The 26714-nt window shown below is 31.3% G+C and overlaps 3 protein-coding genes across 5 annotated transcripts in view; 1 reads left to right on the forward strand and 2 right to left on the reverse strand.

Moving 5' to 3' along the window:
- LOC106125168 (histidine-rich glycoprotein-like) overlaps nt 1-8442 on the reverse strand; it is a 175707-nt gene extending 167265 nt beyond the window's left edge. The window contains exon 1 of the mRNA XM_013322267.1: nt 8374-8442. The gene's annotated coding sequence lies outside the window, so the exon portion shown is untranslated. The remainder of the gene's footprint in view (nt 1-8373) is intronic.
- A 6770-nt stretch (nt 8443-15212) lies between these two features.
- Nucleotides 15213-20485, forward strand: LOC106127590 (E3 ubiquitin-protein ligase RNF8). 2 transcript variants are annotated; one of them, XM_013325723.1, is made up of 12 exons: nt 15214-15511; nt 15616-16233; nt 16315-16566; nt 16741-16938; nt 17015-17092; nt 17241-17354; nt 17615-17859; nt 18362-18480; nt 18663-18705; nt 19026-19100; nt 19256-19452; nt 19854-19940. In XM_013325723.1, the coding sequence occupies exons 1-11, from the start codon at nt 15419-15421 to the stop codon at nt 19407-19409; spliced, it is 1989 nt and encodes a 662-aa protein (XP_013181177.1). In that variant the 5' UTR covers nt 15214-15418; the 3' UTR covers nt 19410-19452; nt 19854-19940. The 2 variants fall into 2 exon arrangements, with proteins under 2 accessions (XP_013181168.1, XP_013181177.1); XM_013325714.1 differs by lacking the exon at nt 18663-18705 and having other exon boundaries at nt 15213-15511; nt 19854-20485.
- A 1104-nt stretch (nt 20486-21589) lies between these two features.
- LOC106125444 (cleft lip and palate transmembrane protein 1 homolog) lies at nt 21590-26086 on the reverse strand. 2 transcript variants are annotated; one of them, XM_013322659.1, is made up of 3 exons: nt 25883-26086; nt 22961-24581; nt 21590-22696 (listed from the first exon to the last, which is right to left on the reverse strand). In XM_013322659.1, exons 2-3 carry the CDS (start codon nt 24546-24548, stop codon nt 22521-22523), a joined length of 1764 nt encoding a protein of 587 aa, XP_013178113.1. In that variant the 5' UTR covers nt 24549-24581; nt 25883-26086; the 3' UTR covers nt 21590-22520. The 2 variants fall into 2 exon arrangements, with proteins under 2 accessions (XP_013178113.1, XP_013178103.1); XM_013322649.1 differs by having other exon boundaries at nt 25822-26086.
- Nucleotides 26087-26714: the final 628 nt, after the last annotated feature.

Here is a 26714-nt window from a genome sequence, read left to right on the forward strand (position 1 = left end):
CCAAAGAAAACTAACTTCTTGGACACTGTTACTTTTGAAAACGTGTGCAAAATCACTATTTGATCTAAATAATACTGAGAAACTTGGCTTCATAACAAACAAGATTACAATTTAAGCACAAGAAATAATTTGCACAAACAAATAAGAAGAAATAATTAAAATAAACTTAGTAAACAAGAAAGGAAAGAATTGGAGATCTAATATTGAGATATAACGGACAAAATATACAAGTAAAATGATCTGAATATGAAGTAAAGATCTATGTTTAATCAATACTATTTCTATGACTTGATTCTCACTTAATTAGTTAAGTTCTAGTGTAATTCTAATTTAATCCATTAAGTAAATGAGTCAAGAAAAATACAAAACATAAAACTATTTGAATAATAACTAATTTCCACTTTTTCTTTTCCTTCGTAATAAACAATTGGCACTGTTATAACATTATATGGACAGGTTTACGACAAAATCGGATTACAGTTTCCCTAAGCCCGTATCGTTTAATCCCTACAATAAAACTGATTCCACGTTTACGAACACGTTAGAAAGGTTGAAGTAATTTGTCAGATTTAGTGATATTATTATGTGATATAGATAATGTGCAATTACCTGAATACAAGGCTTATTGTACGAACAAAGTCTACTTACAAACATGTACTTAAAATGTATGATATGTAGGCGAATTTTTTATTCTTCAAAATGTTACGAAAGAATGGTATAACATGAAAAACTAAAAAATCTCTTTTTCCCTAAGACTCAAGCGGAAATCTTTAAAAGTTTAAGCTTCTTTTGTAACATGACAGTACTTGATAAATTGTGACAAATATTCGCAAATGTTTGTGAAGACGGTTGAAGCAAAAGTTCACATAAGGAATACTTCATAAAGTTTTCCATGTGTTATAAAGTTACAAATTAACGGACATACGTTTTACGATCATTTTAAAGGTACATTTTATATTATTATTATGGAAAAAAAATCCTTAAATAGCTTAAACATACACATTTATTTTTCTCTAGTCAAAGAAAAATGTATGAAAAATGTAATGTGGTAATCGTAACTTGAAGATAACGTAACTGTATAACAATTTGACTTGTATCCTTTGATGAACCAAGTAACTTTAGTTAGTTAAAGCGTATAGATAATAAAAAGAGTCACTTATTTTGAAAATGATCTAAAAGCGAGGCTTTAAAGCTACATCCCTGAATGTATGACAGCTTCGTGTAATCCATTCATCATGTTATGTAAATTGAATCACACGTCTCATCTCCTCTCTCTACGAACTCGTTTGCAAATATGTGTACACTTCGCGATATAAAAACTTTGTAATAAAATCGGTAAACATACATTACGTAAAAAGAGTTTTGTAATCTTACGAATACATTGGATTTTGTTTCATAACAATTCGTTTTCGTGTATTACACAAATAAATCAGTCTAATAGAAAAAAAAATACGTGTTATAAAAGCCTTTACCAACAATATTCGTATTGTATATTAGAGCACAATAAGAAAAAACAGTCTATTCATTTCTTAAAAAAAAGTAATTAGTATTCATAATATAGACCTACTTCATTTCCCATGTATTTAAAATGTAAATAGAACTTATAATATTAGGGAAATCCTAATTTTATGTATAGTTGAGGGTTAGTATTTTACTATGAAGGAATTTAAAAACTAGCACATATTAATTTATGCACATATTTTTTTGAAAGCGAGAGAACAATATGCAATAATATTGTTTCTTGTCAATGACAAAATTTAGGTTTCGATAAAAGTATCACAACTTTATTATTAAAAATATTGCGACATCAAGCAATCAAGCAAGGTTTAAAAATATGATAATATGTAAAAATTACTGTTTACTACCTTAATCGGATTTTAATCCCGATATAAATTATGTTTGTCGTTCGCTTTGGTATCACGATTAAGCTTATCTAGCTACCAAATTAAGGCAAATTGAACAATTACGGCTTTATTTATTGTCAATGGCCCACTATAAAAATCAATCTTATTTACGCACAAGGTATTAAATACATTACTCTTATGACTATATCATTTAAAACCATATCAATCTATAATAATCTTATCTCTTGACAGGAAATGAAACATTTCGAAAATCAACTGATATCTTGTAGTCTAAGCAAGCGGACATTTGGTTATTTCATCAAATTAAACATCATTCACCAGAAAACTTGTCCAACATTTCACGTCAGCGAAAACAAGCTTTTACTGAGGAAAAAAAATATTCAAAGAGTAATGAATGTCTGCGGGCGAGAAATTGATGGCCTGAGCAACGCGAAGCCTCCAACACCGATTTTGAACAGTTAATTCAACCCAATTAATTTAATTTTTTATGTCGAATTGGTTCAAAGATATTTAAATTAAGAAGGGTTTTGTCAATTTTGGGTATAAAGTTGGGATACCCTTAGGATTGATTTCAACTTTAGGGTCGGCCTTTCTACTTATAAACGCAAGTTGTTTTAACTTGCTTGCTTGCTATTTTTTGTAAATACTATTTATATATACTTTAAACCTTCAAATATAAACACTAATAAATTGTGTAATAGACTGACATCAGTGTTAGTGCATGCTTAAGATACACTGTATAATATTATAATAGCTGTTGCATATCTCCAAAAACGATGCATATAATCAAATATGCAATTGCTGTGTTATGAAGTTATTTTTTTTTTCAAACTCGTTATAAAAAGTTATATATAATATGTTTCTAATAAATAACGTGGTTGTTGTAAATAACTGTGTAGCTTAAATAACGGTTTGGTAACAGTTAAAATTGCAAAACATTCGGTGCGCGGTTTTCCGACGTGCGTAACTTTACAACTTTGCGGGAACAACTTTCGTTGCGTTTATGTTAAAGTGCATAATTTATAAATTTACCAGCGTTCCTTTAACGACTACGTGAACGAACTGAGTAGCGAGTGTTTAACAAAAAAAATAACTGTTAATGTTCTTTAGTTACTAGTGTACTAGATACTTGTAAAAATAAAAAGCTCGAAATAATACCTTCTATATTGCTGACCTAGATTAGGAGATAAAGTAACTTTATGTAACCTAAAAAAGGTTAGCTATTTGTAAGATATATTAAACGTTTCAATTAAAATGAAACAAATGGAAATATAAAATTAAAAAGATCAATATTCTCTTTATTCCGGTATTAAAGGAGAGCAATAATCAAACCTTTACAACATTAATTTATATGAGCCAAAATAAAATAGAGAAATATATTTTATTTTGGCTCATATAAATTTATGTAATGTTACAAATTTATTAAATTACTATAGAATGTATTTCACCAAATGTATAATATTTTATTTGCACTTGTATTTCCCGTTCAGAGTGGGCTCGTTGTCGATTGCCTGCATTATTTGCCAGCGAACATCGCAAAAGGGAGCAATTTTACCTGACAATAGTGAAGCCACAGGATAAATCGTTTGTTAAACCTGTCCTCAGATGTATGAATAGTTGTTTTTTTTTAAATATTTTTATAACTAATAAATCAAGTTAACTAGACTATGCATAACGACCAAATGTTTGATCGAGTTAACAAAACAATTTACTTTTTATACATTCTTAACTATACAAGAGAAAAGAAGGCACGATCTTTATTATATTATAATTACCAAAACTTTATTTTATAAGTAACTATTTTGTTATAAAATAAACATAAAAGCGACTCAATTTAGATAAAAATTCCTTTGTTAGCTTTTATTTAAATGGCAAGAATATAGGAGCAAGCCCCGCCTGCGATGTAAACTGAAACCAAATTAAATTGCAAGTCGTAAATTGTAAAACGAATCATTTTCACAATCGAATCTGTTTCTTGCTTCTGAGCCACAATAGAAGTGGTCAATAGTCTGTTTAGGTACGAAGATAATTCCTAAGTATACCTCTGTTACATTTTACAAGTGTAGTCAGTCGGTCGGTTTTCAGTCGCGAATTTAATACAAATCATCAACATTATTCAAATAAAATATTAAAAGCACAAAACTTTTTACTAATACAGTTTAAAACTAATCGTAGATCTTTTAAAAGTGTTTTAATTTATAACTTATTTAAGTTCGTTGAAAATATTTAAATATACATTTACATACATATTCTTTACATTTTAAAAGCGTATCGTATAAAGCGAGGGTGGCAAAATGCGGCAGCCGAATGTGGAGTCTGTGTAATTCAAACGAAGATCCGGCGCAAAAACTATCCCACAATGACAGTGCAGTATCCGAAAATCACGCGCTAAAGAGACACCCGTACTCTATGCAAACGTTACATCCACACTTTTCGTATTTTAATTTCTTCTTGTTAACTTTATAGCCTGTGAATAGAGCGGCCGGCTTCTGACAACTTAGACCTGAATACTGGCGATAAAAAACTACGACTTTCTTGATAATGTTTAATTAAAAAGGTTTTGCTTAATTTTACGTACACAAACCGAAATTAATTTTATTTATAGAAAAATATGCTTTAGCGGTATTCGACAACCATTTTGTACTTTCAATGTTGCATTATAGTTGCACATAGGTTGATTCGACGAAAATTTTTAAAACCGTGCAAAACAGAGATATAGTAGTTAACTATAGGAGCTTTCAATAACTTGTGGTATAACGTGAAAACATTACAACTTCAATGACAAAAATAATAAATTTGACTTTCACAAAATAAGTTCTTCATATTTTGTAGGCAAGTAACAATAAAAGCTTAGTGTGTGTGATTCTTAATTTCCGACATAAAACATTTAAAACAAAATATACGCCCGTTAAAACTCGTCCGTATGTAAAGTTCATTGCCAGTGGAAATTAGCGAGACGTGGAAATTACTTACAAGGCAGCGTTAGATATGCTACCTTTTGTTTATCACAATTTAAAACTTTTTTGAAATACAATTTTTCTGCGACATAATAAGTATTAATCTATGCAATCTAGTAGTGATTAGTAATTTTATTCTACTTTCGCTTTTTATCTGTGTATTTCTTCACATTGAATTTAATATAAACAAACATGACACCAGATCCTGCATTTAAAATCAAACCTTTTAAATGCGGCACTGCGTAGTGTCAAGTGTGGGCGGGTTCTGAAGGGGTGAAATGGTGCAGGGGCTAGGGGGTAGGAACAGGATGCGCGCCCGCGGTAACTCATGCGATCTTCCGGCGCAAAAACGAGCGACGGACAGCGTCACTTGTAAACGTCGTCCAAACATATACTAGGAAAATAATATACACAACTTTATTTATTTGTTACGTCTGAACAATGTCTGGTGAAGGAATTAAACATTTTATTTCGTGCTGAATGTAATAATAGTGAATTTTAGTGTAAAGTATACAAAACTAGACTTAAACATTACGGACCTCAAACATGTTAGGAGAAATGTCACCATAAAGAAAGCTGTAGCTGGATTAAAAAATCAAGGTTACAGATAAACATAACAGTTTTAAATCAAAGTTATATCTCAAGCTTTTGACCGAGAGGTGGTGGATTTATTTTTCTGTAAGTATACTAAAATCCCATTAAAGTCTGTTCCAATTTAAATGACAGAGAATTATAGTATCAGAAGTTTACTGTACTGTCTGGAAGAACCAAATCAATGCATTTTCATTTGTTTTATGACCAACCAACTAACTAGCCGGCAAGCTAGAAGCCAGGACAACTTACTAGCTGCAGACAATGATATACTTCTGCTACAGAAGTTTCAATTTTAGCCAAATTGCGAGAATATTACAGCTGGGAATATTTCTCTTGAACTGTTCGCTTACAAAACAATGCTTTGCGGAAAAACACTGCCCGTCAACTTCGTCGAAATAAATAGTGTTCCATTTTCACTTGACACGTCCCGTATTTTATATTTTGCTGGGAAATTTTAAAGGGTGTACTGGTAAATTTAAATTTTAAACTATGGACTTCATCAAATTAGACTTATATTTTAATTAATTTATTTAAGGATAATAGATGTTTTTGTATCAGTGCTAGGAGATCTAAATTATGATTTTTTTATTTTTGTGTTATAGAAATGCATTAAATAAAGACAAAAATATTTAGATTCATATACCATACTCGTATATTAGCAATGCAGAGGCAGTTATAAGAAAGCGGCTTAAAGTTTTCCTACCGCAGTTCGCTTAATCCCCGGATAAAATCGATTATTCTCTTATGAACTCGTTACGGCTTAACAATTTCTCAGATTCACACACATCCCTCGTGTAATATCAGTTAAAAATAAGCTTTTACTTAATGAGTTTTCAATACTTAATCAAATTCAATTTACATTAATATTTGACAAATCTTCGTTGCATTATTTTGTGAGAGAAATTAAAAATGCATTGTAATTTAACAATTAGAGATAACTCTCTGGAATTTTCTAATCGAATTTAATATTTAATTTTATTGATAGAAACCCGCTATATTTATGTTAATATACCAAATCGCTGGAGCTATAAAATAAATGAATTGACGTAGCAATAATTTTTAATGTTCCGACAGATTCAAGTCTGTAAAATTTCCTTTGCAATTTCCCTCTGTGACATTCGATTTCGACGTCTAATATCGCATTCGTCACGTCGAATATTACCCTCACGGATCATATAATCGCTGTAGGTCTTCGAGATTTCTTTCCTTTGACCCGAATGTTTTATTACAAAATCATGTCACTACTACTTTTTTGTCACAAACTAACATAATATATCTTCAAAATATTCTTGTTTCAACAGTTTACTTGATACTTTTATTGACTCACATTCATTATGCGATTTAGAGATAAAATCATATGGAAAAGCAAATTTCTAATAACAACTATGTCACAGTTAGAACAAAATATATTATGCTTGTCTAAATTAAGTGGTAAACGTAGACAATTGTGAACTCTATCCGATCGCTTATTCAGATCACGTATACAATTAATCGAGTTAAATGTACGAGCCTGAATCACTATTCTATGCTTTAATTTATAACTTTTACAGTAAACTGACTTTAAATTAACTATTCTAATAATTCTGAAAAAACCCCCACATTTTTTTCTTCTAGTTATATTTAGATTCTATCAACTATCTTAATAAATTTATTGAGAAGTATTTATGTAAATACCCGATTGAGAAATAAAATAATAGGTTTTATGTAAGACAAATTTGAGATGAAACTAATGCAAAACCTTCTTAACATTTTAAAAGGATTTCAAACGTAAAGCTGTTCATAGCTTTCGTTGACTGTAAACAAGTAGGTATACGAAGAAACCAATTCAGAGACTAATGAATGTCTGCGGACTAGGAATTGATGGCCGGCGCAGCGTTAAGCTTACAAAACCAATTTGAAGCCAGTAAGTTTTACTCCACTAATTAATTTTATTTCTTTCTTTTTCAAATCGTATAGCAGACCTATTGAAACCTATTCATTCAAACTTAATTGTATTTACTTATAAACTATCTGTTTTGTGTTTTGTTAATCAAATATTTTATCTAATTTATATATCGTTTTTCACAACCATACCATAATCTTTAAGGAGGCATCATATTAAGCCAGACATTTGCAAGCCACAATTTTTCCTTTAAAAGGCCTGAAACTAGTTATATCAACTAGCTAAATATAAAAACGTGTTTCGCTTTTTCACTGAAATACAGGTTTGAATAAGTATTAAAATTGCAAGGGAATCATTTCGCGGTTTCCCAGCCTGCGTTACTTTAAAACTTTCTGTGGCCAACTTCCGCGTTTATGTTTTACGAGCTTTCTAATTATTTAACGGCGCGCCTCCTATTCAACTGCAAATTGCACACGAGTGTTAAGGGAAAATAACTTAAAAATATTCTCTTAATGTTAACTTTCTAAATAACTTTTGAGGAAACCTATAATGTTGTACACATTTTATTCATATATATATTTATATATTTTCCTACCTTTTATATTGCCATAATATGACAGCACATAGGTATTATTTATGTATAGCTGAGTTGAATAGCGCTTTACAACATTAATTACATGTCAAATTGACCTTGACAGTTTACAAGCAATAATCACTTTTGAAATGTTAATGTTAATTTTAAGGAAATACTAACAAAAATATACGATCGGTGCAGACCAAGTCAAAAATTTCCCTTTCCTTAAATACACAGTACCAAAAAAAAACAAACTGCCTGTATCATCGTCGGGAACGAGGCGGAACGACGTCACTTCGACCCAAATATATCAATGAAGACAGGATGAAAATTGGACTGGACCCGTGTTAATGTTTTGTTTGGACTCGTGTTCCACATTCCGATGTAGTTTAAGACTACTGATATCAGAAAATAATTTCGTTTGCACAAGTAATGCCTATTTATTTAATTCATTACATTATTTATTAAATTAACTATTATTTATTTATAAGTTTTACTCACGTGACTCACAGGATGCGGGTAGCACAGGACCGATCATCGTGGCGAACTTTGGGGGAGGCCTATGCACAGTATTGTGTAGCATCTGAAAAAAGAAAGAAAGAAGGTTTTACACAAACACAACAGTATTAGACCTGATTAATAAGCAGGATATGTATTACTTTTAATATATTTACAAGTACTTGTTAATTCAAAAAAGCAATGAACGACGCTTATTAAAACATATCAAACATACAATGCGTTACATACGTAAATACTAAAGTCTTACCTACTTTGATTTTAATTGCAAGCCCAAATACGAAAACGTTGCTCATATAAACCGCAGGATAGTTTCACTAATAAGGCAAAGCGAGCCTTGCAAATAAGCACTAAAGTACAGACTAACTGCAAACACTAAACAGCTTTGTGCAGTTAGCTAGAGACAATAATAGACATATAATTAATCTATCAAAAGCTTTACTAACTAAATAAAAGATGACATTAAAGTCTGGCCTTAAATTAAGAATTGTATACGTACTTATTATCCAAACTACGTTTATTCTTCAGATATTTAGATTATAGGTTATAAAACTAAAACGTAAATATGTCAAAAACATAGTTTGAAAACTAGTAACACTACTAGCGCCATCTATTAAATTTAACTCGTCATTTTCACTAATTATATATTTATAGCATTATACTTAGGCAAACATAAAGATATAACCACAAAAAAAAGTATATTATTTTACAGTAATGTAACCGTTTTCTTAAGTTTAACAATATGTAGTAGTGTTTTTGCAAACATAATCATGGTACTTAATTACTCACACAGTAGTATGAGTCAACTTTACATGTTTGTACATGTCTTGGCATTCGTCCAACTTTTACAATAAATCCTCGCTTTAATCAGTTCTGTCACAAAACATTCAAGAAACGCTAAATAGAGAAGAAACTTTTGTCTACTGTTACAAATAAACGGAATGACATTAGTAAAATAATTTTAAAGTCAGTCAACAAAATCATAATTAGGTATAATTCTGTCATAAATAATTACCGCTAACAAAAATAATATAACTTCTACGCTATACTATAATAATTGTTATTCATACAATTACATCATTATCCAATTGTCATATAATTCCAAAACACGTTAGACAAAAGTGTCTCATGATCGAACTTAATAAACCACTGTAATTCTATTCTATGCCAAAATCTATTGAACTCCAAAAATTATAAAAATACTGGTTAACACACCTAGATGTCACTACTGCATTCGTTCTATAATAAAGCGACATAAATGGTAACAAGGGTATCCCACACAAAATGCGCTGAAGTAAAATACATAATCTGTACGTATCTGTCTGACGCGCATCTACAAAAAGCCGTCACTTTATATAAGGGGTGAGGGTGGCAGAACGCCGCGCTACCGAATGTAAAGCCCCTGCAAATTCAAACGAAGATCCAGCGCAAAAACTGTCCAACTGAGCAGTAATAATCGTAGCGCTTACAGCCGAAACATACATACGAGTAGAAATACAGAAAGTGGTGAGAGAAAGATATAATATAGTTTTATTAATTTTCAGGAAAAACAATTAACTTCCCTAGTAAATAAGATCGGCCAAATAATGATCGAAAAACAGTTTTCTATACTTACGTCATGTAAGCAACTAGTAATAATTAATATTATTACAATTTTAGTATCTTCTACTATTACTATAATTGCCTATGGAATAACTGATTAAATTAAAAAAAATACCAGTTTTCATACACATTATTATACAAGTGTAGCTCTCTATGGCCGTTTTCCTAACCCTCCAGGGTAGCAGCCTTTTCACTTTGCTCCAACATGAAAACGTATTGCATAAATTACAACAAACGTGATTAGAATACGAGAGTGAGGCAAACAAGCAATGTCGTATCTACATTTTCTGCAAAAAAATGATATTTGATATGATTTTTTGTAATTACCATAAAATTTAAAAATAAAAATCGTCTGTAATTTTGTACTGTTCTTAATGAGCAGTAAAGTAATAATAAATAAAATAAATTTAACAGTTAAACTGCCACACACTCTGGGTGCGTATTAAGTTTACTTCAACAATACAATAGCCCATAGCGTATATTTCTCTAACGAAATCTACACTAATTCTCTTACTAAATACTCAATTACTTTTTTTAGTGTTGCAGTAGGTAAAACAAAAGCTTGTAGCGAACAATATTGTGAGAAAATAACATAAAAAGAAAGTACATCCGCTGCTATGTCACAGCCACTAAAAGTTATTTGTGAACGTTAAAAAAAACTGTTACGCACGGCTAAATCATCTCACGGCCGAGTGGGCTACAATCACGGCACTAACTTTGTTCGCTCGCTGCCTGCCACTCCATTATAGATGCTTTAGCTTTTTTACAGCGAAACATAAAAAATAATATGATACTTTGACCTTAGACCTCACGTAACAACTTTTCTTTTACTGTAAAGGATCATTTCGATTTTAAGTTTAAGTACACATGGTTATAAGATACATAAGTTTAGATATAGATTAAAAGGTTTGCGGCATCTCTATTGATCTTAAAACTAGTAGAATTTTAAACTCTGATATTGTGAATTTATTAAACATTGGAAAATATAAAAGATTCTGAATCTATGTATGTCAGATATCTTATTCTATTAACGACTGACAAATATTGCCTCTTATTACCTTTCTTCTAGAGCCTAACGTAATATAATTCCAGCTTCCATTTTCATCAGTTTCAAACTTCCTAAGCTCCTTCTGTGTAACAATCGTTGAAACTAATTAATTTTCCCAAAAGACCAAGCAGTTTTCGAATAATCTTGACGTAAGTTAGTGCACTCCTTCCTAAAAGCAATTTCTCTGAGCGGGCACCATTACTACTCCTCGAGGAACCCATTCACTCAGTCTGATAACGATGAAATGAATTGAATAGACTAATTATTCCCATCACGACCTCTAAGAGCCCGCCGCTCTTTTGTTTCGGTAATTTGAAAACGTTTTGAACCTTTAACATCACAATAGTGAATTTACCAGCTCCGTACAATAATATACCGAAACAAAACAAAAAAAAACAAACAGACCCCAACAAAAGAAGTAGCAAACAACACACAAACTCTCACGACCGTTTTACCTAATGTACTGGTCTGTAACTTTTTGCCTTTCAGCCTAAACACAATTAAAATAAAATTTACTTCGTAAAACATGAAAAAATCGCATCAACACAACACACCCTAGGTAGAATTACAAAATCAGACTTAACTATTGGTAGCTGTCATGGTTCAAAAGAATAAACTTTCAATACCTAGCAAATAAGAAAAAAATAAGATTTTAAAAATTAGAATGGTTACAGACATATAAATTTCAAGTGGGAAATCTCAAAGGACTTGGAAAACAAATTACGCTTGTTAATTGAAATGAACTGCGTAGAGACGGCTCCGGACCAGCTTTAACCTCGGTCGGACCATCGATTTCTCACTCGCCGACACTCGATTGCGTGATAAATTGATGCGATCTTGAAAATCACTGCGATATTAACGATTTCCGCACTAAATGCCAAATGTTATGTATCCCCTTTTTACTATTATTTTTGGTATCTTTTAAAATCGAACAAAACATATCGATAAATTCATACTACAAAAAAGTATTAATAAAAATACTTGATTCTTTTATGTACTTGTTCAATACCTAAAATTCTTATTTATCTTATTAACCATTCTAAATAATCATCATGAAAATCATATTTTAGAACTCAATCAACAACTTTTTAAATCTGTCAGACTATCTAAAGTCATTAAAGCCGCCTACACAAAAGCTAAAAGGTTTAATAATTCTGAAAGGGATTTGAAATAGCCTAAGCACAAAAGCAGACGCGATAAAGAGTAGATTAAAGCTGCGGTAATATTAAAACGTCTACCTCCGCATGGAAAAAATTTGCCTGCTGATAAAAAGCTTACAACGAGCTGCTTAAAAGCTCAAAATTATATCCTTCCAATTAGGATAAAAATAGTTGATATTTTACTTGTAAACATCTTTAGAAAGTTTTACCTTAAACTGTATTTTATGATAAGGTTTAGTTTTTAGAATTATCACCTCTTGATGACAGGTTTCTTTTACACTCGTAAAAATCGTGAAAAATCTAATTTTATTCGGAACTTGTTTACATAAACACCAACACGTGTAAGATGTAAAAAAGTGGCAGTTCTCTCCGATTCCATCGTGTCCTTCATATTAGACTTATATTGGGTCAATGTGACATCATTTCTCCCGTTTTCCATCCATACAAGCAATTCTTTGTATCCTACCTCATAGAGTTTTATTTCTTTCTTTTTCCTGAGACATTTAAGTAGTGAAGATGTTGTTACATTTTACTGGACAAACTCAATGTCTCGCGTTACAATGAGAAAAAGGTAACCGTAGTTGCTTCTTAAACTGAGTTATGAGAGTAAGACGAAAGGACCTTTTATATTTTAAAGCGCTAATATTTTATAATCTAATATTTAATTGAAGCCCTTTTATAAAAGGTCGTTAAGGTTTTAAGCTTTGAGATTTTATAGAAATTATTCAACTTATAATTTGAGAAGTAACACTAAATTTTCTTTTCACACTTAAAGAAACAATTCTATTCTTATAATTTTAACAAAAGGACAAGGTATACCGCCTTTTAGTGAAAAAATACACAACAAAGTCCACTTGCAAATTTGTGTATATCCGCCGGCATTGTAATACTAAAATAAGTAAAAAAATACAAAACAAAATATTTTTTCATTTTGCAGCCCTGCAACCTGATGATAAACATTTAAAACAAATATACTATAGTTCTTTTGAACGGATTAGAGGTTTTTGATAATTTTTATTACCTACAAGGTACATTATTATAGTTTCTTGATTGCGAATAGTTTTTTCAATATTCACCTCAATGATTTTTTATAAATAGTACAGTATTTATTTTTCTGCAATAAATATAAACAGATATTGAAGACATTTATTCAATTTATTGAAGCATTTTAATAAAATCAGATAAATCTCAGGCGCTTTTATTCCGATCACGTAGACAATTATTCGAGTTAAGGGAGGAAGCTTTAGCCACTGGCCTCAGCGAATGGCCAACTTTCGCAATAAACCCATCGCGCCCCCAACACTTAATCAGTTTAATGAAAAAGATTTTACGGGAAATTATATCACTCAGTTGAGTGCTATTGTTTTTTCATTGTGAGCTGCCTTTTTCCGATAACTGTGTCCTGTTGTTTACTGATGCAATTTGCATTCTCTTGTCGATATAACACTTAGCATGGAGTGTTTCATATTGAACATCAATAAATTATTCGTAATTCATTAAAAAATACTCTTAATGTAAGTAACGATTCTATCCTATATTAATTCTTGTGTGCTTATTTTGGTTTACCTAAAACATACTCTTATCTTAGAGTTGGTTGGTTGGCTGGATGGCTTAAGGGAAGCCTTGTAAGCCTAAAATATAAGCAAGCGTCTCCAAAGCGTAATATTGAATCCTTCGCTGCTCTTACAAATTTAAATCCTGATAAACTCCATAAATACCCTTTTTTCTATTGATCTCCGCTAAAAGAAAATTCATTTTGAAATTATGTACTTTTATTACTTCTACAACTTTTTTCACTAATTTTTAATTTCGAAGTATAAAGGAAATAGCAACAATTTAATTTTTATAGTCACTGCTAACGAAATGAACGCTTAGCGAAACAATTAATTTAGAAAGATTCGGATAAAAGAATACCCGAGGCGGTCATAATTTAAGGAGATACAATTGTTGTCCGCAAAATCTCAAAGGACTCCGAAAATGAATTTACGACTTTCATGGCAAAGTGTTTCACACCAAATAATTGTTCTTATCTGATGAAATATTCCCATTTTTAAAATCTTGTAATAAAAATGTTAACAAAAAAGATACGTTTTATGCTATATGTATTAATATTTTTATATACTGACAAATGAGGAAGAACTCCGTCATTTTTCATCTTTCAAGTCCTTTTATTTATTTAACAATTTTTCTTATTTCTCTTAAAATCTAAAGCATGTGTTTTTTATTCAAAGTCATAGATATCAAAAGCTTTACAGAACTTCTTTACAGAACGACATAAAACTTAAAATAAAACTAAAAAAATCGCCCTTTAGTCGCTTCATAAAATGGCTCAGACGTACAGAAACGAATCATTTAATCACGAAGCTAGCCTACAATAAATTGTCGAACAACTTTAGAGACGTCGCATGGCAAAAACATCAAAACCCATAGCGTTAAAAATTCATTATGTACTTAAGCGCTGCCTTACATTTTTCGAGACTACTAAAGTCTGCTTCGTTTATATTAAAGACCTCTATCTATTCGTTTTATCCGACAAGAAATATGCTTTCACTTCAGTATCCCTTTATCCTCCTAACGTACCCTCTTTCACAACAGCTTTTAAAATGATGTCTACCTGAATTTTAACTTTTTCTTACTTAACAAGTTTTACGTTGAGAGTTTTCTAAGCTCACTGTTTTAACTAACTTACTCTAAGTTTCGATAACATATTGTTAAAAAATGTTATTAATGCGTTTCCACTGTCTAAACACTTGTTAAATAAAAACATCACTCTCATTCCATTCTCTTTGTAAAATCAGAGATAACCGTTTGATACCGATAACCGTTAAATGATTAAATACAAGAATATCTAAGTAAATTAAACAATATGACCTCAGCTTATAAAAATAAATCATATTATTAGTATTCCTTGTTTATATAGATGTATTTAGGTACTTTTTCGCAGATGACAAGAATTTATATTCTATGATTACAACACTGATTTATCAATGAATTCTCTGTCCAAATGTCAAATTTCATTTCAGCCATTTCGATTCGATTTCGTTTTCGATCATTCTGTTTTTATTAGTAATTGAATTAAGATTACTGTGATTAATTTTGTGTTTTTGCAATCATATAATAAGTGAATAAGGTTACTTTCCTAAAGGAATATTAAAATCTTTAGTGCTGCCATTGTTAAACTTAAACATGATATTTAATTAACAAAATAAATGATATAAACATGCAGGATAACGACGTACCATTTTTAATTTCTAACAAAAAATTAAAACCTGAGTACGAAGACTTGGAAAGGATTAAAGTATCTTCAACCATTGTGAGTTTGGTTCCTTAACTAACTCTTTCTTTAGATATAGCCGTAGAAAATGTTTTTTTTAAGTTACAGTGCCCAAAAACATTTATTTAATATTTTATTTTTAGCTAACCATAGGACGTGGCTTAAAGAACTCCGTAGTTATACCATTTTTAGCAATATCAAGAAATCATTGCATCGTTAGAAAAACCTATGATGAATGGTTTATTGAAGACCATAGCAGTTTTGGAATAGAAGTTAATGGGCTAAGGCTGGGTAATGGCAAACACAAGAAACTCAAAAATCTTGATATTATCACTTTGGATCCAGCAAAAGAATTTGTTTATTCTTTTATAAGGCCAGCCCAGACCAATGAAGATGATAACATAGAATGTGAACCTTCTAATAAACGTATAAAACTCGAAAACGATGTTGATTCCACTGACATTATAAATGATGTGAAAATAAAATTTGAAAACTCTCAAAGCTCAGAAATGCAACATATTGCTGAAAAAATTCAAAATGCGCAGCACATCCAAAAGAAGTCTCAACTGTTAAAGGATCACTTACAAACAGAAATGAAGCAAAAAATACAAATGTTAAATAAATTTTTTACTACAAGAATAGATAGCTTGGAAGATGGCAAAACTACAATTGAGGAACAAAGAGCCCTTCTTATACAAGAAAGAGACAGACAACTTGCTGCTCTGAAAGAGGAAATGGAAGGGAAAATTTCTAGCCTAAAGGTGAGTTAAAAACATTATATAAATTAAGTCTCTTTTTATTAAGTAACATGTTTAACATAGTAGACTTTTTCTTCATAATAGGAAGAAATTGAGAAGCACAATGCAATAGAATCGGAACTTATTTTAGAAAATGTCTCTCTCAAACAAAAACTTTTAAAAGAGAGAGAAGAATTTCTGAGTGAAATAAATAGGGAAAGTTCTTCTAAACAAGATTTATTAAGCAAACTGGAAGCTAAAATGTGGGAGCAAGAAGAAATTCGTAAAATGGAGAAAAGGAAACTGGAAGAAAAATTACGAAATGAAACAGAAATGTTAAAATTAGCAAATGAAAAGGTATTTTAAATACATACAGTTCTTACATATTGAGTAATCAAAAATGTTTAGTGGAAATGTCATGTTGTAGAAATTGTAACGTTATATACTAAAATATATAAAACGGCTAAGTTCAGACATCTTGGTTCAAAGCTATGCTAGTATTAGTTATATTAGTTATTCTATGGATTGCAGGAAATAAAGGTACTAGAAGAGCAAAAGAAGTTGAGGGAAAGTGAACTGCTGCAAGCTTTAAATGTTTTAAAAAGTAAACTGGAATCAAAAGAAAAAGAGACAAAACAACACAAATGTGAAGTTGAACAAGAGTTAATCAAAAAAGTTGAACAAATGAAGAAAGTAAGCGAAGAAGAAAAAATTAAAATGGAAGAACTTGTAAGATTATTTTACATGTTCAATGAAATTCTGGTATTTTCTAATAAACATTACTTAAAAAAATGGTTTCTTTCAGATCCGTGAAAGAGGGGAGCTACATAAGAAGTTGGCTGAAGCCAAACTCAATGCGAACAAGTCTATTGTAGAATTAAAGGTAATCATTTTAATATTTAATTACATCATAGAAATTTCTAGATTTAGACAAAAGAGACATGTTCATTATGTGACTAAGATTTGTGAAGTGAAAAGAAGATAGGCATTTACTAACATATATTAGTAGTAATGAATCTTTATATTTTCAGACCCGAGTTGAAGACAGGGAGACTGAACTTGCCGCGCTGGCTGCGGAGAGGATACAGAAACATTCTGAACAGTCCACTGAAGTTATCAATTCACTTCTGGAACAATTAGATAAGGTTTTTAACTTTTTAAACATTTGCAACTTATCTTTTTAATTTTATCTTAGAACTAAGGACATCCACAGTTGTAACACTTGTATTGAAAATTTTTTTTTCAAGACCAATGAGGTGATGATGATAATATAACATGTATATAATATTTTCTAAAAACTACAGAACAATTTATGTACTTTTGTCCTTGAAAGTCGTCTAAATTTTGATGGTATGATCATCGCAATCAAAGGTAAATTATATTATAATAATTGTTTAATTTTTAGGTTAAAAGTCAACTACGATCAGTGGAAAATGAAAAAGAAATGCTCAAAGCGGAGAACGAGAGTGGTGAGATCTCTGCAAAAGAAAGTGCGGTGGCTGAGTTCACAGATATAATGGAGAATGAACTGCAATGCAGCATCTGTGCCGAGTTGTTTGTGTGTGCGACCACTCTCAACTGTGCTCACACCTTTTGCAAATATTGCATAGCTATGTGGAAGAAGAAGAAATGGGAGTGCCCAATTTGTAGGTAAGTTACATATGGACATGATATTTAATTATTAATAGCTAGCTATAGCCCACGAGTCAAACCCCGCGGAAGTAAAAAACTTTAGTAGTAGCTGATGTGTTCTTCAAGGTTATGTTTTACATGTATGTTAAATTTCAGTGAAATCCAAACTACATACAATCTAGAGATAGCTTCATCCATCCATACATACAAACATTTGCATTTAAAATATTAGTACTTTTATTAGGCAATTAAAATCAAGTAACAGCAAGTAATACATATTCAAATCTATCACTTAGGAGGTGGACAGAGATAAAGAATGTTTTTAGATGAAATGACATCTTACTGATGATTTCAAATGCAATGTCACATTAAAGTGTAGGATGATATTTGTCTTTAATGACCTACACATTCTCTTTGAACGGACAAATATGTGTCCATACTAGTGCCCCGGCAGAATTAATCCACTTTAAGCGTTATTTGTTTCTGACACATTCACTTATTTTCACCGTAACATTTCCAGGAAAACAATAACATCTGAGTGCAAGAGTTTAGTACTGGACTCATTTATTGAGAAGATGGTTGAGAATCTGAGCGCGGAGATGAAGCAGAAAAGATTGGACCTGCTCAAGTCTAGAGAAGGTATCTGCTGACTACATGTTGTCTGTATTTGTTTTATAAATGATACAGCTTCATATACTTTAGCTCTACTAAACATTTAATCATACTCTACTATTGACTGTATCTTCATCAGTAATATTCATTATAATTTCTTCCCGTGATATAATAAAAGACCAAGTAATATGAAGCTGTATTGTTTACAGAAGACGAGGCGGCACAAGCACATCCTAACTCCGATAACGACCGGTATGCTTTTCTTACATTTTTTTTATTTGTAGCACATTTTACAATCACCGGTATTTTTTCGTATACTAATTTTTTTTATTATTATAACATACGTAATTTTAATAAATATTTAGTACATCTAACATCAATCCATAACATTTCGTTTTTTAATACATAAATAGAAACAATAATGAATATTTCTAATGAAGATACTGATGATATATTTTTTTATGCCAAAATGTTGGTACTAAAAGGTTTATTCTGGTCTTGTAATCATCGTAACATTATAAGTTTGCATGGTAACATCAAGTGTTACATTAATCTGGAGGTTTGTTGTGCAGAGGAAGTAACAGCCATGACGAGTCGGACTTCAACTCGTCGTTCGACGAGGGGGAGGCGGAGGAGTACGAGGACTTGTAAGTACAAATTATGAAAAAAAAATGTCTCTCTTAACATTCAAATTATTGGCATCTTAAACTACCAATACAAACAAAACCTTATTGATTATATAATGTATAGAGAAAGTATTGTAGTAGTAAGAGAATGTAGTAAAAATGATGTATTTGCACAGCTTCGAACACGGACACGACTACTTCTGGCCGGCGGCACGCGGCGAGCACGAGGCCGCAGCTGCACGTAGCCCCTATACCTATAGTGGATCTGACTTCGACTCCTTTGATTCCTTCCCGACTACCAGTACCTCCTCCAGTGATAGCCGGGGGTAGCTCCGTCATCGTCGTGCGCATGGACCACGACACGCTCACACAGGTTACTACACACAATTACTAATGCTATAAATGCCAATGTTTGGATGGATGTTTGTTAAAAGGTATCTCCACAACTAAAAACTATGTATATGTGTAGAACAGTCAGAAAGAACACAGGCTAAAAAGTTTTTTTTATTCCGCGAGGACAACTAGTACTTTATACGATAATCCAAATCTTTGCTTCGCTTTTTTTTTTAAATAAGCGAAATGTCTGTAGAGATCTAGAAGATAAGAAAAAATATAGGTTAGATTTGTGTGCAGAAATCTAGTAAGATTACTAGAAGGCACCCGTAATTTTGTTCGTGAAGTGGATGAATTTACAGAAAATCTGAAATGTTATTCTTACCTAAACTAGTAGGCTTTTTTGACATTATATTGTATTTTTCAATTTAATTTCACCAGAACGAAGTACCTTTGAGGTCGGCGGGAACGTTCAGGCAGCCGGCGGGCAGCGCGGCCGAAGCCGAAGCTGCGGAACCTCAACCCTACGTAGTGTCATAAATATATCACATCTTTGTAAAATATTGCATTTATATTCATTATATGTTATTAAGATAAAACGAACATCTGTCTGTCCTCTTAGATGACGACCGTGGTTCTATCTATAAGATACTACAATGAAACTATTAAAAAACAATGGCCAACTAATATAATGGCTTACGATATGTATATGATAAAGATTCGATATTGAGGTTCCATTTCGCCATTCGGCTATTATTGTGAACTATCTCCTACCCTGAGCTTAATGTTTTGGGAATGATTTTAATATAAACGTTTAAAGTTGTACGTCGCATACGTTGCCTGTACATATCGCAATACCATCTCATTATTTCGTTTGCAACTATTTTGGTTCATGGAACCGGTATTATTTCTTTATTACTAAGTAATGTCATTCTATGGCCCTACTATATAAATAATGAAGTATATGTGATTCCTTATTTAAATATAACATGATAATTCAATGATTCTAATTATGCTATTATTGCTTTGGTTATTTTGTTATTAAGTTCACGTTTTATCGTATGCAAAATTTCAGTTATTCTACTATAGTTTTAAATTGCAGTTAGAATTACATTTAAATGTTACAAAAATATATACATGGAATTTAATTAATTATATTATTAATAAATTACATATTATAAAACGATGATAGATTATAAAATATGTAATTTGATGGCGAAAATTGTACGTATAAGTTGTGGCATACAGCATAGCCAAATTATTTAATGTACATTTACATATTTATTGTTCACTGCAATTTCAAAATGCTGTAGAATGCACTGTGCATATTAAATAAACGACTGTGTAAATATATGCTTGTTTTCATCATCATCAGCTTACTACCGTCCCCACCGAGGAGCTCGGAGCCTACTCTAAGTTAAGGGTGATTGGGCCATATTCAACCCCGCTGACCAAGTGCGGATTGGTTGACTTCACACATATCTTTGAATTTCTTCTCAGATACGTGCAGGTTGCATCACGATGTTTTCCTTCACCGTAAGAACGTCGGATAAATGTACATATGTAAATCTTAAATAGAAAAACACATTGGTTCAGGGCGGGATTCGAACCCAGGTCCTGCAGATTGCAAGTCAAGTGCTTGACCCCTTAGCCACCGACGTGTGGTCATGGTGGTGGTATGCTTGTTTTATTCCACAATATTTCTGTCATCATATTCCGGAGGTCTCGGACTATGTTCTCGAATCTAAGTTTGACCCTTTTTCCACTACGTTATTTTCCGCTAATTTTATGGCTGCGGCGATAATGCCAAACACATTGCTTTATAATGGCATTCGCTTGCGCTAGCTAGCTGGTCGCTTAGCAGGAAAGTAATTGTCCTCATAAATATACTTAAGACCTAATTGCACGCGTTGCTGGTTCATAAGATGGAGTACAAACTAATTTCGTATGAGTTTTAAAATACAGCTGGAAAGTGAACGTTGAACAATGCAGTTATACGTTGCCGGTACAATTTGTACAGTAATATCTCATTCAAAGTTATTGCTTTAAATACTTACCCCTCTTTTATAATGTTAACTCACTGATTGTCTTTACTCAAAAATAACTATTATGACATTTACAAGTGGGATGAAAAAGCGTACATACAGACACAACAATTTATTGATATTACATTTAATTTAAACACCGTATTTTAAACTATAGTTAAATATGTACTCGCGTGACATACATTGTGCAATATAACAATTAAACTTGTAAATACATAAATACGACAAAATCACAAATATTAAATACACATAAATACATTGATAAATTTAAAATACATAACAATAGTATGAAAACGCACAATTTAATTTAATATACTTGGTAATATAAATAAAACAATTTTATCTAGTTATTAAGAACAAATATAAATTAACATTTATAAATGCTTAAAAACAAAATGTCTACAAGCCGGCACATTAATATATAATGTAGTTGCTTTAAAAGTTCTCTTTTTAGCTCTTTGGTCAACAAAAAAACAATACAAATCATAACTATTTCAAATAAATAGCAATTACATAATTAAAAAATTTCATTTCAGATTTGAAAATTGCAGGTGAACTAAACATGCGTAAATCACAAAATAATATTTTACTATTCAGAACATTTTACTACTTAAAATTATTAACTGCATTAATAATACTCGCCACCATATAAAGGGCTAAATAAACAAATACTTTCCAAAATATTTGTAAGCAGTACGTCTTTGGATAGTATTGTTTAAATTAGTAACATGTCTCAATTCTTCAAATATGGTAGGACAAATAGAAATTGAATTTATGCCATTTGGACTATTCTTAAATGTCTAAAGAAAATCGTAAAACTTTTGATACCAGTAAATATATTATTATAAATTCAAAACAGCATTAAATTAAAATTAAATTACACAACATTTTATTAACATTTTATACAGATTATGAGCTGGTGAGTTGCCAGAACACTTCATGTATCTAATGCACACGGCTACAACAATATAATTTAAAAGACAAATGATACTACTTCTAGTAACTTTATAGTTACATATTTTATATTATTTTTACTAACTATCAAAAACTAGACAAGCACTATTTAATCATTCTTCTTGTCACCAGGTTCTTGAGTTTCACCTTCAGAAATAGCCAAATTGCCATTTTCAGATTGCTTCTTTTGCTGTTCCATTTCTCCAGAGAAGCCAAATTCATTAACTCTCTTGTGATCAACCTTGTAGATCCAACGTTGGTACAAGAAAATGAAGAACACAATATCTGAAAACGAATACAAAGATATAAGAATTGACAAGCAGCAGATTTTATATGGGGAAACTTACTTAATTTTAACAAAGCTGGGCATATGTAAAAACACTGCCCATAGAGTTCATAAGTAACTTGTAAGTGTCCAAATCTGATGTGCATTTGGTAGTCACGAGATATAGTGTGCAAACACACTACTATCAAGTTAACCCATGCAACAGGGGATTTTGCGATGCACTATACCAACAAAATATGAACTTTTAAAAAAAATATACGCACCATCTCTGAAGCAGCCCAAACGGTACATAGTTGGCATTTTAATAACAAATGCAAATATATCATCAATAAATGTATTAAGGAATTTATATGTCATCATGCGCCATGGTAAATGTGCCACAGACTTCAATTTGTAGTTGATGAACAGCTGTGGTGTCATCATAATAAAACCAAATGTCAACAGATATCCATACATCATGTTAAGAACAAAAGAGTACCATCCCTTGTGCTCTTGGTACAAAAGTGAATATACACCATAACCAATGAGCAGAGGGAAGCAAGCCCAGCTGAGATATCTAAAAGCTAGCATGTCATATTGTTTAGTACTTGATTCAATATAGGAACCTTTATCTTTAAATGTCATCGTAGGTATTCCAAATATTCGTTTCTCTCTATTCAATTTAACATCCATAACTTTATTAATTTTCCAAATTTCAATCATCAAGCCAAGGAAGCATGAAATTCTGACCATAAGATTAGTCTCATTGTCCAAGACATAGAGAAGAACCACCGTCGATTGGAAAACATTAAAGAACACCGATCTAACAGATAGTCCTTCCAGAGATTGTCTGTTGTTCCAAAATTGAATATCATTTTTGAAAGCAAGCAATTCAAATATTGAGTGAAGTACAGATACAGATACTGTCAATGCAAGCAAATATGGTGATGTATCCAAAAGTAATTCCTTTACGGTGTCTTGTTCTTCATCCTGTTCCTCAGCTCCTAATGCAGAGAACACACTTAGTTTATCTCTCATTACTTGAGCAGTGTACAATTGCCACTTTAAAAGACTCAATGGTTGGTAAGTCAGTTGCAATTGAAGTTTGGTTGTTGTTTTATTTATAGGTACATAATCACGCATCATATTCCAATAATCATTTAAAAATACGGCAGGCTTGTACATTTTACCATCAGGCAAAAAGTAAATGAACTCATCAAGTGGAGGTGGCACACTACCCTTCACCCAGTTACTCTGGTCAGTAACAAGATTAATTGTCAAGTTAGGATGCCAATGTGATACAATCTCTTCCTTCATTGTCTCTGCTTTTTTTATTTCTTCCTCTGATTTTTCTGTTTGTCCAGTTAATAAGTTATGAGTTTTTAGGTATTTCAATTTTTTGTATTTGTTCAACATTTTCTTGTTATATGTGATATGAGCACCAGCATAATTGTTTTTATCCTTTGGATTTGGTGATTTGCCTGAGTGTACTATGTAAGTATGAAGGTAAATGGAGCCATTATTTACAAGTGTTTTCGAAGGTGTTATTTCTATTGAAAAAGTATATGTGCCATCTCCATTTGGACCACCATACCAGTCACCATAAACAAGACCAGTTTGCTTCCAAACAAACTGTAACTCATCAATGTTGTTTAAAATTTCTTTCTCAGATATATAACAATACATATCTAATACTGTCCCATTGGAAAACATATTAACTGCTGGCACACGAGCTGCACCAGTGGGAGTCGTGACATCAGTTTTTGGTGAAAAAGTATTATGGAACATTGATGTAATAAAATAAAGAACCAGAGCTCTTAAAATAAGTGATTTAGTGATTGCAAAGAATGATTCCAGTTTTGTTGGCTGCATGCGGCGCCGTTGTTCATCAACTTGTGCATTGAACTGAAAAAATATAAAATAATTTTTAACAGACTAGCTTTAGCCCTGACTTCATCTGTGACAGATTATAAAAAAAGGTTAATAAAGGTGATATGCCAATTCCTAGTTCTAAGTTTTCGCACCAATTTTCAGACAAATCAGTTAAGTCTTTCTTGAGTTTTAATAAGTATAACTAACGTGATTTTCTTTTATGTGTATGGAAGATTTAACTTTATATCTCTAAAAAAAATATTTTTATTGTTACTAACAGCTGTTTGCTCTTTCTACAAACCTCCATATTTTAAAAGAAGAAATCTTCATATTTTAAGGTTATATTGTGTAATAAAATGTGTGTACCTTGATAATTGAATAAATAATAAAATTGTCTGCCACAATTTTTGCATTTTTATCAACTAAGACAACAAAATTAATCAAACAGCAAACAATGTAAATACTTCTTATTTGTGAGTTCCCTACAGCTTATGTACTCAGAACAGATTATTTTCAAAACATTACAAGGTATTTATCATAAGCGAAAAAAGACAACATTGAGCATTTGAGCATTTAAATATTGATGCAACAATAGAATATAAAAATTAACAAACTTTTTAATTCAGAAAAACAGATTGTTTATAAGATTTTGATCTGACTGATGAGCATCTATTCATAAAAAGCATAATATGTATTGTATCCAAGTATAAAAAAATTACATATTTTGGTAAAAAAAAAGTTAAAATAATGCTAATGATCTACTTTCAAAATATGGTTTAAAATTTAAAAAAAAAGTAAATCAAGTTCATAAGTAGAATTAAACCACTTCAACAATCACAATCTCAGCTTAGGGGAATAAGTAGAAGGTGTAAGATTATTTTATGACAGAAATTTCTTAAGGATTAATCTCTTCTCTAATTTGTACCTACAATCAGTCTAATTTACGATTATAAATACGCAATTAAGCGTATAATTGCATTATTAACAAATGTACGTTATGAACCAACTAAATTAATAAATTAATTAACATAAGTTTTTCTTTCCCGATCATGATTTATTTTTGGCTCGAAATCGCACTAATGCTTACTAAATTGTTTAACAAAGTCATAGTTAAACAATTTAGTAAAATAAAATTGTATGTGCTATAATTACGATTACAACCAAGGATTTGACAATAGCGATAAAATTGTTAATAATGGTGCAAGAATTTGGGTCACATAAGAATTTTGATCTTACATTCCAAAATCATTCAATTTTGTAGAAATTTACTTACATCAACATCTTCAGTGTTAGATCTACTTGATTCATCGTTTCTGTTATCACTAGAAACCAACCTATTTTCTCCCGTGTCATTTGCAGATACTTCTTCTTCCACGTTAGCCATTTTTTCTTTTAATTTAACTTTATAAAATAAGGATAATCACAACTGAAAACTTAATACATTCAATTATATTGTAAGTGGAAATAAAATCAATTTTTACTTCATGCCTTCGTACTACTTAATGAATTGGCAAATGGCAAGCAAAGAGTATGTAATGGCAACGGTGTTACTAGATTTAATTCGAAGGTTTTTTTGTTGCGATGGATACAAGTCTATTCTGCAATTTTCCTTTCTATGATAAATACCAACAAAACATTTTCTTTACTAAACAGCGCAAATAATAAGAAAACGGCGTCTAGTAGCCCCTTTTTTAAATAAGCTAATCTAAATAGGTCTAAACACAGAAGCAATGTAGACATTACGTGCTTACTGTTACTGAAGAGAAAATAAATACTATTTCTCTTTTCACCTTACCTACCCTAAATAAGTACTTTCCGTTAACATGATCCTTGTAAATATGGGCGTATAGATATCCGTATAGCTGCTCGATCGGTTACGACCACAAAAAAAAGCAAGCAGTTGCGCGTTTCGTCTGTTGAGTTTGCCTGTAGACCTAATTTTGGCCCTTTTTCCTTTCCACCCTTTTCATATGAGGAAGAGATGGGAAAGAGGAGGTGGATTTTGCGGTGGAGGGGACGCATAGTAAAATGAAATAACCTCTTTTTGTGCGTTTTCTCGTATGACAATGATAGGTAGGCAACGCATCTGCAAATGTGGATTCTTTAGTCAGTGGCCACTTCACCATTTTAAAAAATTTGCCGCTTGCTCGTTACTACCTTATACTA

This window comes from Papilio xuthus, unplaced genomic scaffold (assembly GCF_000836235.2).
Source record: "Papilio xuthus unplaced genomic scaffold, Pxut_1.1 DF828952.1, whole genome shotgun sequence".
In the NCBI taxonomy this organism is placed as follows: Eukaryota; Metazoa; Arthropoda; class Insecta; order Lepidoptera; family Papilionidae; genus Papilio; species Papilio xuthus.